Source organism: Tenrec ecaudatus, chromosome 1 (genome assembly GCF_050624435.1).
Source record: "Tenrec ecaudatus isolate mTenEca1 chromosome 1, mTenEca1.hap1, whole genome shotgun sequence".
In the NCBI taxonomy this organism is placed as follows: domain Eukaryota; kingdom Metazoa; phylum Chordata; class Mammalia; order Afrosoricida; family Tenrecidae; genus Tenrec; species Tenrec ecaudatus.
The window spans coordinates 72106177-72120866 of NC_134530.1; the positions used below are offsets into that span (position 1 = coordinate 72106177).

At 39.2% G+C, this 14690-nt stretch overlaps 1 protein-coding gene and 1 non-coding gene across 2 annotated transcripts in view; both read left to right on the forward strand.

Annotated features, from left to right (window-relative positions):
- The window catches only part of CYP4X1 (cytochrome P450 family 4 subfamily X member 1), a 56349-nt gene that overhangs the window by 37000 nt on the left and 4659 nt on the right, over nt 1-14690 (forward strand). Inside the window, exons 7-10 of the mRNA XM_075555781.1 lie at nt 2631-2737; nt 3453-3643; nt 9344-9477; nt 10482-10546. Of these exons, the coding sequence (XP_075411896.1) occupies nt 2631-2737; nt 3453-3643; nt 9344-9477; nt 10482-10546 (497 nt within the window). The remainder of the gene's footprint in view (nt 1-2630; nt 2738-3452; nt 3644-9343; nt 9478-10481; nt 10547-14690) is intronic.
- Nucleotides 1518-1624, forward strand: LOC142438167 (U6 spliceosomal RNA). Its single transcript, XR_012782595.1, has one exon. It is a non-coding gene; the product is annotated as a U6 spliceosomal RNA (small nuclear RNA).

Genomic DNA, 14690 nt, shown 5'->3' on the forward strand with positions numbered 1-14690 from the left:
TTTGCAGTTAGCAGCCCAGTGTGCAAACCCGTAGGCCACCCAGTTTCCAGATTGCATCATTAGCTATTACTTTCAATATAATGTTAGGTACTGTAATAGTGAAGATAGTGGACATGCTTGCTTTATTAATGAGCTTACTGAAAACCCCTAGGCATGCCTCCATTTAAGATATAAATAGAAACATTTACATCACCTTTATATAATACCATGCTAAGGAAATATCCACTAAATAAGTTAGCTGTTGCTTAAAAAAAAATGAAATAAACCACCCTCAAACCCTAGTTCCTTAAAACAAGCACTCCATTTGCTCACCATTCTGTGAGTCAGCTGGGCAAGGATTAGCTGGCATAGCTAATTTCTGTTTTGTATGATGTTCCCATAAAAATTGAACTCACTGCCATGGAGTCAATGCTGATGATACCTGGGTTTCTGTACTGGGCGACAATTGGGCTGAAGGATTCAAGGTAGCCTTAATTTGGTTACTAAACTAGATTGACTGGAGTGCTCTGATCTTTCTCTTTCTTCTTATGGTCTTTTGTATTCCAGGGTCTCCCTCCATGTGGTCCTCCCCCTCCACCCCAGCAAGATAACCTGGACTTTTTTAGGAGATGGTTCAAGATTCCAGGATAAAGGAAACTGCAAGGTTTCTTAAGGGCTAGGTCCAGAAGTCTCAGAATCTCACGTAAACTGCATTCTATTGGTCTAAACCTTTAAGGCTTGAGGAATGAAACCATCACACTGCAAAGGCACTGAGGTGCAGAAAGTCGTGATTCATTGGAAGCATTATTATAAGGAGCCATTTACCATTCATCTCTATTTTCTTTAGTGTTTTCACTAGAAGTGAATGTTAGATTTTGCCAAAGTCTTCTTAAACAACATTGAAGAGAATCATGATTTTCCTCCACAGACTTGTTAATATGGTGAATTCTTTTAACAAAGTTCTGCATTCTAAGCTTGCTTTATATTCCACTTGGTCTTGGTGTGTTTTCTTAGTGTGAATTTAGAGACTATTCATTAATCTTTTTTTATGATTTGGAATTGACATTTCCAAGTGATACTGGTCTGTGATTTTATTATTTGTCATTTTTCTCTTTATCAGATTGAGTATCAATGGCTGTGTATGAATAACAAGAATTGGTATGCTTTACTTCCTGTGCTATGAAATAAGTCATGAGGCATTGGGGTAATTTGGTCCCAAAGGCTTGGTAGACTCTTCCTTTCAAGCCACCTGGGTTTGGTACTCAGTGCTTTCAATGGAGTTTTTGTAGGAAGTCTCTTGGCTACAGGAAGTTCATTCTCTGCAGATTCCCCAGGAAGAGCTCATGAGCACAGATCTTGCAAATATCAGAACAATGTTCTCGTCTTGATATTGAAGGCTAATTTGACTGGCTATAAAATTATAGCACTTATTCTTTGCTGGGTTTCTTGAAAAAATGTTCTTCTATTACCTAGATTTCTTTATTGTGCTTGAGAATTATGATGCCAACCTAATTTTCTTATCCATGAAAATTACTTGGGTGCTTGCTTCGGTGGCACATATACTAAAATTGGAACGATACAGAGAAGATTAGCATGGCCCCTGCACAAGGATGACACGCAAATTCGTGAAGCGTTCCATATTAAAAAAAAAAAAGAAAGAAAATTACTTGGTCTGTTGCTTGGCATCTCTGAAGAATTATTTTCTCTCTATCTTTAAATTCTAGGACTTTCACTAGGATATATAGTGTGTTGGTCATTCTGTTTCAATTTTTTCCAGGTATAGAGTGGGTTCTTTCAATATACATTTAAATATTGTTTTTTTATTTCCAGAAACTTTCCTTATATTATGATTTTAAATACTCTAATATTTTATTCTGTGTTTTATTTCAGGTCCTTCAATTGTACATATATTGGGTTTTCTTTCCATTTACCCCAATTCTTTGTATACCATTGCTATGAAAGTAATGTATTTAGATTGATGAATAAAACAGTAACTGGTCACTTGCATCTACATCTGAAAAAATATATATATATATATATTATATTGCCTATGTAGTGATCTATAAAAGAATTCTTGTGGAAGTGCTTCCATAGTTGGTTGATAATTGAAAGTTTGTTGATGAGACCCCTTCAAGCACTCCATGGGGAAAAGATGGTACAGTCTGCTTCTATAAAGATTATTGCCTTGGAAATTCTGTGGGAGAGTTCTATGAGTTGGAAACAACTCATGATATAAAATGTTTCCGATCTACCGTGTTCATCTTTGGAACTTTGATCAGATGGTACCCATTTGATAGCAAAATAAATACTTGGAAAAACTGAACTTTTCTCATGCAGAAAGCAAATGTTTTGAGAATGATGATGGCAACAAATGTGCTTGACATAATGGATTTATATGTGGATTGTGACAAGAGTTGTAAGAGCCCCCAATAAAATGATTAAATTTTAAAAAGTGAAAGAAGAAAAAGTTTAGTAATATAATGACAAATATGTTTTTGAAAACCCTGAACTTTTAAAATATAATGTACTCACTCTGATCTCAGGAAATTAGGTAATATCCAAAACTATTTGTGGGCCAAGGTTTGCCATTTATTTGACTTGATTGATGCTTTTGTCATTTTGATTAATGGGGAAATATAAATATACTCCAGAGAAGATAATCCAGGACAGAAAGAAATCCCTACAGGAGGAAAGGAAGCAGGATAATACTCAGGAGAAGAAGTACCAGGATTTTCTGGATGTTGTCCTTTCTGCCCAGGTAAATCTTTCAAATTTCTGAGCTTATTCAAATAGCTAAGTAATTATGTGGGTGGGTAGATGAATAGAGGTGTGGTAATTTGAATAACAGTAATTTGAATTGATGTGTTGTCTCCATGTAGTCTGGAGCAAAGAGAATTCTACAACTCTGGCACTAGAAGGGGTCAAAAAAGGCTACATTTTAATAATTTGGTAGGATTTGGGAATGTCTTGGTAAAAACCAAAACCAAACTCACTGCCATCGAGTCAATTAGGACTCATTGTGACCCTCTAGGACAGAGTAGACGTGCTCCCGTGGGATGCCTAGGCTAACCCTTGACAGGAGCAGCTGGTGTTTTCAAGCTGCTGACCGTGCAGTTGAAGCCCAATGTGTAATCCTTGTGTCCTCGGGCTCCACAAGAGAAATACAGGAAACTGATGAACCACACAGTTGGTAAAAGGAGTATGAGGCACAGAAAGTCTGGATAAATCTGGGAAACTAAAGAAAATAATTTTTTTAAGCTCGCTTATTTGAGAGAACTTTTCTAATACAGGCTTTGTCTCCTTTATGCCCTTGGATGTAGTTGTGGCTCATAAAATGTGTTTGTTGCAATTAATTAAAATGGAAACTCCTGCTTGAATCTCCGCTTTTTTTTCTCTAACTCTATTATTTTGGTTGAGACTTTAAACATCTGTAAATCAACTTTGCATAAAAATATCTCTACTGTACTTTCTAGGCTGAAAATGAAGACATCTTCTCAGATACTGACCTATCATCTGAAGTGAACACATTCATATTAGCAGGGCATGACACCACAGCAGCAGGCATCTCCTGGCTCCTCTACTGCCTGGCTCTGAACCCTGAGCACCAGCAGCGATGCCGAGAAGAAATCAGGGGTATCCTGGGGGACAAGCCTTCCACAATCTGGTAATCACACCTAAATGTTCAGCCAAGTCTTCTCCTAAGACTGCTTTTATTCTTCTGGTGTTCAGGCTTCAGTTTGATCCGAAGGGAGACTGTAGGTGTAATGTTAGATTCAGCATCAGAAAGTAAAACGCACACAGGAAGTACAGAAAAAGAAATGTTTTAATGTAATACTCACAGGTCCAGAGTGGAAACTGTAGTATGCCTCAGTGCACGGCCACCGACGGTTGCACTCAGCAGCAAGACCACAAGTTGGGATTGTAAGAGAGGAAACTTGGTGTCTCAGAGAGTTACGAGTTGGGCTGGTAACCTCGCGGTCAGGAGTTTGATACCATCAGTTGCTCCTCTAGAGCAAGATGAGGCTTGCTGCTCCAGTCTAGATTTGCAGCCTGGGGAATCCCCAGAGCAGTTCCTCCATGTCCTCTAAGGTCCTCAGGAGTTGGAATTGACTTGATGGAAGTGAGTTTGGTTATCAGTTTTATGTATAGTGTGCAGAATGAAGTCTCTCAGGGTTAGTGTATGTTGGTCTTATTGGTGAGTTTAACAATTTTAATGCCTTAGTGCAGAAATGGTAGAAAGGCTTATGACAGGCATCCATATGGGGCATGACCAAGAGAGACAAGCAATAACTTATGGCCATTGAGAGAATGAGGTGCGAGAGAGCATCGAGGTTTCTACCATGGGTTATCACTGGTTATCATTAGACACTGAAACTGCTGAGAAACAATGACAGGGCAGGAAGGGCCATGTCAGAAACTAGGTGACACAGCAATGAAGAGGATTAATGGACATTGAGGCAGCAGGCTCTGTGAATCACAAATGGGCCTAGGACACTTGGTAATCACAGTGATTCAAGACATGTATATGTGGAAGCAGAAATCTGCTCTTTTTCAAGAGGGCCTAATATCCCTTTGCGTTTTTCTTAAAAATGTTCACTCACCTGTGCATTACCTGTTTCATTGTTTCTCTAGTCAGTGGTGTGGCGATGAACTATTTCTTTCACAAATGACTCTCTTACTGTCAAAAGGATCAGAAAGAAATACCAAAGGAGACTCAGGCCAGTGACTGGGGTGGGGAGGGAAGCACCGTGTTTTATATACTAGGCTCGATACAATTCGAACATTTTTAAAGGAAAATTTGAATTATAAAATTATAGAAGTATCACTTTTTATAAGAAAATATTTATTTCCTATTATAATGAATTATATTTTTATTCATTTACTGAATTTGGAAACACTATGTAGTATTGCCACCTCCAAACATTAAATTTCTGCCTTGCTTTAGGGTGGATCTATAGAGCTCAAATATTGACCCTTCTCATTCTTTTTAGGCCTAAATGTGAAAACAAGGATGAAATCTTTGCCAACTAAAAAGACAAATATCATAGGGTTTGATTAAAGTAATACTGAAGAAAAAGATTTTATTACTTTCTAATATCATATTTGAAAAAATGTTACATGACACTAAGAATTTATAATTTTTCTAGACGTAAGAACCACACTGCAAGGAGCGCTTTCTGGAAACGCGAGGAAGTCATTCAGCTTCTCCAGTTGGCTCCGTATCAACTCTTTTCTACTTTGTTTTAAATTTTTGCACCAGGATTGAGATGAACAGAATTGTTTTTCTTTAATTATGCAAAATGTCGTGCCAAGCAAAACTGCAGCTTTATTCTGGGGGTAGGAGCCCCTGGAGACAAAAATCATTAAGTGCTGTACTACTTACCACTGTTGGAATACACACCACAGGTGCCACGGAAGCAAGGCCCAGAGATCAGCTTCCACAGAACACAACCTTGAAGAAAACACTGAGTACAGTCTACTCTGCCACCATGAGTCAGGACTGGCTCTTAGGTTTATTCTGGGCCTGAAGGAGAAAGACTTCAAAATTAAAGCTTCACATTAGCAAACAGCCTAATCAAATTTTAAATGAGTAACTAGAAAGATTCATACTCGTAGCAACTCTATAGAGCAGAGTAAAACTGCCCGGATGGGTTCCTGAGCCTTAACAGAAGCAGAAACCTTACCAGGAGCAGAAAGCCTCACCGAGTAGGAGTCGAACTGTTGACATGTGGTTAGCAACCCAATGCATAACCCACTGTGGCATGAGTCAGAATTTACTCTGTGGCAGCGGGTTTGGTTTGAACCAGAAAAATCCAAATAGAACAAAGCAAACAGAGACAGTAATGAATGTACTCACTTTATTAAGCCAACCTAACTAGGGAGCAACTTTCTTCTTCTAAAGGTCACACTAGTATTTACTTCCAACTAACGCTGTGTTTTTGTTTGTTTGCTTGTTTTTCATCTTTGGGATCAAACATTGAGTCCACAGAGTTCCCACCACTAAATCACAAGGATAGTCATTCTCAGTAATTAAAATGGATGGTCCACTATAATAGTGGGAAAAAAAACTTCTAATTTTTTTAAATCATTTTATTGGGGGCTCGTACAATTCTTATCACAATCCATACATTACATCCATTGTGTCAAGCACATATGTACATTTGTTGCCATCATCGTTCTCAAAATATTTGCCCTCTACTTGAGCCCTTAATATCGGCTGCTCATTTTCTCCCTCCCTCCCCACTCCCCCATACTTCATGAACCCTTCATCATTCATCAGTCATTACCATTTTGTCATGTTGCACTGTCCGACGTCTCCCCTCACCCTCTTCTCTGTTGTCCATCCCTCAGGGAGGAGGCTATACGTAGATTCTTGTAATCAGTTCCCCCTTTCTACCCCACATTCCCTCCACCCTCCAGGCATCGCCACTCTCACACTGGTCCTGAAGGAGTCATCTGTCCTGGATTCCCTGTGCTTCCGGTTGCTATCTGTACCAATGTACATCCTCTGGTCTAGCCAGATTTGTAAGGTAGCATTGGGATCATGATAGTGAGGGGGAGAGGAAGCATTTAAGAACTAGAGGAAAGTTATATGTTTCATTGTTGCTACCCTGCACCCTGACTGGCTCATCTCCCCCACAGCCCTTCAGTAAGGGGGTGTCTGGTTGGCTACGAATGGTCTTTGAGTCTCTACTCTGCACTCACCCACATTTACAATGATATGATTTTTTTTGTTCCTTGATGCTTGATACCTGATCCCTTCGACAGCTTGTGATCACACAAGCTAGTGTGTTTCTTCCATGTGGGCTTCGTTGCTTCTGAACTAGATGGCCACTTGTTTATCTTTGAGCCTTTAAGTCCTCAGATAGCCTGACACCATCAGCTTTCTTCACCACATTTGCTTATGCACACATTTGTCTTCATTGATCATATCGGGAATTTGATTTTAGTTCTTTGATGTGATATGATTTTAGGTCTTTGATGTCTGATAACTGGTTCCTTCTACACCTCCTGGTCAGACAGGCTGGTGTGCTTCTTCCATGTGGGCTTTGATGCTTCTCAGCTAGATGGCAGCTTGTTTATCTTCAAGCCTTTAAGACCCCAGATGCTATATCTTTTGATAGCCAGGCACCATCAACTTTCTTCACCACATTTTCTTGTCCACACATTTTTCTTCAGCAATCGTGTCGGGAAGGTGTGCATCCTGGAATGCCAATTTAATTGAACAACGTGTTCTTGCATTGAGTAAGTGCTTGAATAGAGGCACTTCTAATTTTCTATCCATTTGAAGCTCCCCTATCCATCCTTGCTACTCTTGCCTGGGAACAGTAGCAGACAAAGGGGGTGTGGTGAACTTCCTATTGACCAACTCTTCCTTTAACTCAGCAACTACTGTTTCTGACCTTTCCTGAAATGGTCCCAAGAGGATGCTCGTGCCCACTGCAGCCTCATCTCTTCTTGTTCTGCACCTCCCCAACTCGAGGGAACATTTTTCTGATCATCTGAACACATCTCTTGAAGCCATTGGATCGTATTTCAGATATGGAAGCACCACTTCTATTCCCCCCAAGGTACTCCAGGAACCCAATAATTCTCTTTAAAGGTAATTTTTTCCTCACTCAAAAATCTTAAGCCTCTTCTCTTCGTTTCTTATTGTTGTTGTTGTTTACTGTCATCGGCTCAACTTTGATTTGTGGTCATAGTGACCCCTTCCACAACAGAATAAAATACTGCCCAGTTGTCCATTTCTGAGTCTTCCATGGCTGATGATCAAAATATTGTGATCCATAGGGTGTCCTTAGGCTAATATTTGGATATAGTTCTCGAAGCCTGGCTTCTTTGTCTTGAAGCTTGATGAAACCCATTCAGCATCATAGTCAGCCTTCATTTATAGATGGCTAGTAGCTGTGCATGACGTGCCCTGGCCAGGAATCAAACCTGGCTCTCTCCCATGGAAGATGAACAGTCCCTATCTCCCTTTTAAGCCTCAGGCATTCCTTCTACATTCTTATTTTGTATAATGAACGACGAGCCATGACAGTCATTTAGTGCAACTGTACGAGTAATGCCACAAGTGAATGGTTTTAACAAACAAGTTTCTTTTTCTCACAGTTTAAAAGGCTGGACTTCTATCCCAATGCAGAATACTGGCTGTGTGGAAGGCATTCTTTCTCTGTCAGCTCTAGAGGAAAGTCCTTATCTTCTGTCAACACCATCGACCCAAAGTTCTTTGGCCACCTCCAGGCATCTTCTCATCAATCTTCCTCTGGGGGCTCTCAGGCAAGACATCAAGTGCAAGGGTCTTCTCCTCTCTGGTGGCACCTAATAAAATCACAACAAACTACCAATGAAGGGCTGGCTAAGAGAATTCCTGAAAACCAGCTCATATGCCCCCTTCTTAAAATGGTTGAATGGCAACAGTTCTTTTGGGTGTGGTGGCTCTGTGTATTGTTCTGTGGATGCTTCCTGCATTGTTCAATATTTTGTCCAAAGAATATTCAACATTGCAACTTGGGCCTTCAATTAATTTTTCCTTCAATTCTTTGAGCTTGAGATCTGACCATGTTATTTTCTGGTTTTCTATCACCAGGTTAGAAATATTATTATTATAAAATGTATTATTATACATGTAATTACTTTACCTTGCTTTGCTGAGCTGCCCTTGGAAATTTTCTGTTCACTTCTCTTACTTTATGGTTTCTGCCATTTGCTTTCACCACTCTACACTTAAGAACAAGTTTCAGAGACTCTTCTGACAGTCACTTTGATCTTTTCTTTCTTTCCTGTCTTTTAATTGACATTTTGCTTTCTTCATGTATGATATTCTTGATGTCATCCCACAGCTCATCAAAGATTCTGTCATTACTGTTTAGAGTCAAATCTAGTCTTGATATGTCCTTGAAATTCAGGTGAGATATTCAAAAGGTCAGATTTTGACTCTCATGAACTTGTTTTAATTTTTTTCAACTTCAGCTTCACTTACGTGTTAGCAATTGATGGTCTGTTCCACACTCAGCCCCCTGGCCTCATTTTGGCTAATGATATTGAGCGCCTCCATCATCTCTTCCCACAGAGTCAGTCAAGTTAATTCCTGTGTATTTCATCTGGCAAAGTCCACCTGTATAATTACCATTTGTGTTGTTCAAAAAGGTATTTGCAATGAAGTCATTAGTCTTGTGCAATTCTATCATGGGATCTTTAGCCTTGCTTCTTTCACCAAGGCCATGTTTTAATATATAATAAATGCACAAACTGGATTTAACTGGGTGGGGATATTTCCCAGGAACAAATTTAAAATAGAAACTTTACCAAATTTACCAACAGGATATGGATTCTGAGTTCCCTCTCTCCCTCCTCCTCACAGGGACCATCTAGATGAGATGCCATACACCACAATGTGCATCCAGGAGGCTCTCCGACTGATCCCTCCAGTTCCATCTATTTCCAGAGAACTCAACAAGCCCATTACTTTCCCAGATGGATGTGTTTTACCTGCAGGTCTTTGTATATTTTTAAGTAGTTTCTTGATTCTGGGGATCAAACTGACCCCAAAAAAACCCACAAAAAAAACCATGGGTATCTTAGAAACCCACAGGGGCAGTTCTACCGTACCCTATAGGTTCTGGATGAGTTGATCAACTTGATGATAGTGAATTTGAGTTTTTGAGTTCTAGATGTGTGTAGCCATTAATGTTTTAAGTAGTGCCTTCATGAGCATTATCTCATTTTTAAAATCCAGTGCTTCACAGTTCAGAAAGCACCACCAGTGGAGTCAAAAGTCTACTGAAAAACTCTGGTACACAGATGAGGTTAACTGAAACAGAGCTGGAATTAGATCAGAGATCTTGATGCTCTTGTCAGCATGCCAAGGTCACTGGGTAGGGCATGTGGGAGCCAGAATGGCCATGTGAGTTGCCTTTTCCTTTGACTGCTCAGTGTTCTAGTACATTTTTTCTTGTTGGAAAAAAAGCAAGATTTCTTGTAGCCAGTAGAGCCTAACCCCTATTATGACTTTGTTAACAGATCTGGCATTCATGTACCAGAATTACTATTTCTGTTAACCAAATAATTCTCAACTTCTCTCTCTTCTGTTTTTTATTTCCCTCCACATTACATGGATATCTACTTAAATTTTCCATCTTCCATGTGAGAATAGTGAAATTTTGTCTCTTAATCTGTATGGCTTCAGTTCTATTCTTATTTACCCAAACTGTCTCCAATGGGTGCTTCATAGTCCAATAACACATGATTTAATTAATTTCAGTAGCAACAACATAAACATAACTTACCATTCTGACATGATACCAATAGCTGCTTAATAGATAATTCTAAATTAAGTAAAACAGTGCTTTGAAAACTAAAGTACCAACTCAAGCCCATGTACCACCACCACCACCCCCGATGGCATCCACTTCCCTTTTTAAGGGAAAAGGCTTGGTGAAGAGGATTATGGCCTACAACTTGCTGTTTTTCCTGCACTTTCTTTTAATTTTCTTCTTTAGGAATGGATGTGATTCTCAGTATTTGGGGTCTTCACCACAACCCTGCTATCTGGGAAAACCCAAAGGTATGACCATCTTTTCCAGAAATACTTTAAAGAACTAATGCTGTGAAATGTACTTTTGGGTTGCTATGCATGAAAGTGTCAATGCAGTTAGGAAATAGCACAAAGCTAATGAAAATGGACATAAAAACAAAAATGTGAAACTTTTCGATTATAAGAAAAGTAATCTCTATGAGGTGTTGAAGGGATCAGGTAACAGACATCAAAGAACTAAAAATCATACCATTGTGTACTTACTCATCTTCGCAATACAATCACTGAAGACAAATGGGTGCATAAGCAAAAGTGATGAAGAAAGCTGATGGTGTCCGGCTATCAAAAGATACAGCATCTGAGGTCTTAAAGGCTTGAAGATAAACAAGCTGCTATCTAGCTCAGAAGCAGCAAAGCCCACATGGAAGAAGCACACCAGCCTGTGTGATCACAAGGTGTCGAAGGTATCAGGTATCAGGCACCAAGGAACAAAATATAAAACCATTGTGAATGAGGGGTAGTGCAGATTGGGGACCCAAGACCCATCTGTAGGCAACTGGACATCCCCATAAAGAAGGGTTGTGGGCAGGAGATGAGCCAGTCAGGGTTCAGTGTGGCAATGGTGAAACATATAACTTTCCTCTAGTTCCTAAATGCTTCTCCCCCCACTCCCCACGCCCACTATCATGATCCCAATTCTACCTTACAAATCTGGCTAGACCAGAGGATGTACACTGGTACAGATAGGAACTGGAAACACAGGGAATCCAGGATGGATGATCCCTTCAAGACCAGTGCTGAGAGCGGTGATACTGGGAGGGTGGAGGAAGGGGGGAGGTGGAAAGGGGGAATCGATTACAAGGCTATACATATAACCTCCTCCCTGGGGGATGAACAACAGAAAGTGGTAAGGAGACATGGGACAGTGTAAGATATGACAAAATAATAATAATTTCTAAATTATCCAAGATATATGAGGGAGGGGTAGCAGGGAGGGAGCGAAAAAATGAAGAGCTGATACCAGGGGCTCAAACTGAAAGCAAATGTCTTGAGAATGATGAGGGCAACAAATGTACACAATGGATGTATGCATGGATTGTGATAAGAGTTGTACAAGCCTCCAATAAAATGTTTTTTTAAGTGATTGATCTCTTAGTAATATTGTGCTGAATAAACAAATTGGTACCAGATAACACGATTCATCCTAAATTCTCAGTCAGTATTTCACTCGTGCATTTAACAAGATTTATTTTACACCACTCATCTGTTAGTTTTTCATACTTTCATGTTACTATAATGTTGAAAACTATTCCCCTGGGATTCAAATACCAGCTGGTATCTGAACCGGTTTCCATGCTGAACAGGTTTCAATGGAGTGTCCAAACTAAGAACAGCCTGGGAAGAAGAAATAGGTGGTCCACTTCTGAAGAATTTGCCTCTGAGAACTTTGGAGTAGCAGTGAAACATTGTCTCATACAGTGCCAGAAGATGTGCCCCTCGGTTGGGAGGTCCTGAAAAGACAACTGGGAAAGAACTGTCTCTTCAACCCAAAGTCAGCCTTGATGATGTGGATTCAGCAAAGCTTTCAGGATCCTCACCTGTTAATGGGGCATGGACTCAAAATGAAGAGAAACTGCTGCAAAAACCCATTAATAATAAGAATTTGGAATGCGTGAAGTATAAATATAAGGATATTGAGGAGCTGATTCCAACGGCTCAAGTGAAAAGCAAATGTTTTGAGAATGATGATGGCAACAAATGTACAAATGTGCATGACACATGGATGGATGGATGGATTGCGATGAGTTGTATGAGCCCCCAATAAAATGATTTAAAATTTTAAAATTGGAAATAGAAAAAATGAAATGTATAATGATTGATATCCAAGGCATTAGTGGGCTAGATTGGTATCAATAATTTTGAATCAGACAATCATATGGTTTTCTATGCCAAGAATGACAAATTCAAGGGGATTCGTATCATATTTTAAAAACCTATCTTGATATGCACCCACATGAAGGAAACCTGGAAGAGAGGGGTGCTGTAGTAAAGTGTGGTGAAGAAATTGGATGGTGCCTAGGTTATCAGAAACAATTTTGCCTGAGGTCTTAAAGGTGTGCTTCCAAAGGAGCAGCTATCTAAGTGAGATATCAACTAAACACATATGGAAGAAGCACACCAAAATCTGTTATCCAAGGCTTGGAAGAGATATAATCCAGAGCTGAAAGAGGGAATGGCATCAGAGCTTAAATTATGAAATTCTGCTTGAAGAAGGCTACGGATGGCAGTGGGAGCCCAAGTACATTCGTGAGATTTACACATGGAATAAGCCTCTGGTAATTCCCCTCTGACCATAATTGAGGGAAGGGAATAACCTAATTATCAGACAGAGAATCTTAGAGAGATGTGTATAGTAGATTAAAATGATAAATCTGACTTGAGTGGTTAAATCCTTGTACAAGAAAGAATAAAATGTCTTGAAAATGATTGTGGTGGTGGTTGTACAATCCTGCTTGGTATGAGTGAACTATGGAATTATATGATGTCTGGATTATACCCTAATAAAATAATTTGGTGGGGCGGAAGATCTTGAAATACAATGCTGTGTGAGATAGAATAATATCTATACATCTACAAGGAAGAACAGTTAATGCAACTATTATTCAAAGTTATATACCAACTTTGAATGCACTTGCAGCAAAAATCAAGAAATTGGATAATTCTACCAACTTCTTCATTCTGAAATTCATCAAGCTTGTAATCAAGATGCAATAATAATTACTGGTGATTGAAATGTGAAAATTTGAAGCAAAGAAGAAGGGCCAGTAGTTTAAAATAGGGCCTTAGTGATAGAAACAAAGCTGGTGATCACATGACAGGCTTGGGCAAGACCAAGTCCTTCACTGCAAATGCCTTTTGTTCAACCACATAAAAGTGACTATATAATAAGATATAATAATTATTTATAAATTATCAAGGGACCAGGGGTGGGATAGGGGAGGGAGGGAGATGGGGGAAAAAAAGGGAGACCGAGCTGATTCCAGGAACCCAAGTGGAAGGTGAATTATGAGAATGACGAGTGCAACGAATGTATAAGGGTGCTTTGCTCAATTGATGTATGTACAGATTGTGATAAGAGCCTTATGAGCCCCAATAAAAAGTTTTTTTAAAAAAACAAATAATTAAGCCACTCCAAATATTTGTACTTAGTAGTTTACATTAAAATATTTAGTTGGGATTTGTGATTAAATTTATTTATTATGAATTTTTTTTAAGTGACTAAACAGGTGAACCCCACAAGATAGCAGACACAAAGGTCAAATTGATTATATCTGTGGGAAGAGAAAATGGAGATGCTCCATATCATCAGCCAAAACAAGATGGCTTCAGCTGCTTATATGCAAGTTCAGAATGAAGTTGATGAGAATGAAAACAAGTCCAAGGGCCATCGTGCAACCTTGAGTCTATCCCATATGAATTTCCAAAATATCTCAAGAATAAATTTGACATGCTGAACACTAATGACAGAAGACTGGGCAAACTGTGGGATGGTATCAGTAACATCATACATGAAGAAAGCAATAGGTCACTAAAAAGTCAGGAAAGAAAAACCAAAGTATTTGTTAGAAAAGTCTCTAAAACTTGCTCTTGAACATAGAATTGATACGGTGAATGGAATAAATAATAAGGAAAATAGATGAACAGAACATTTCAAAAGACAGCTCAAGAAGACCAAGTATTGTAATGGAATATGTGAAGTCCAGAAATTAGAAAACTAAAAGGATAAGCATTTTAATAATCTTAGGCTGGAAGTGGGGGTGGAGGGTGGGAGGGACCAACCCTTGAGTGGCGATCTTGAAGGATTCTATGGCAAACAGTTGAATGTGCAGGAAGCATCCAAAGAAGATGGAAGTAATGCACAGTCACGATACCAAAGGTAACTAGTCATCATTTAACTATTCTGGATGTGATCCAGAAGCAATAATAGGGAAGGAAGATGTCCAAATTGCTGAAGGCATTAGTGAAAAAATAAGCACCCAGGAATTGATGGAATACCAATTGAAATATTTTGTGAAAATGGATGCAGTGCTAGAAGCACTCACTAAACTATGCCAAGAAAATGGAAAATTGCTACCTGGCCAAACAACTGGAGAGATCTATATTTGTGCTCATT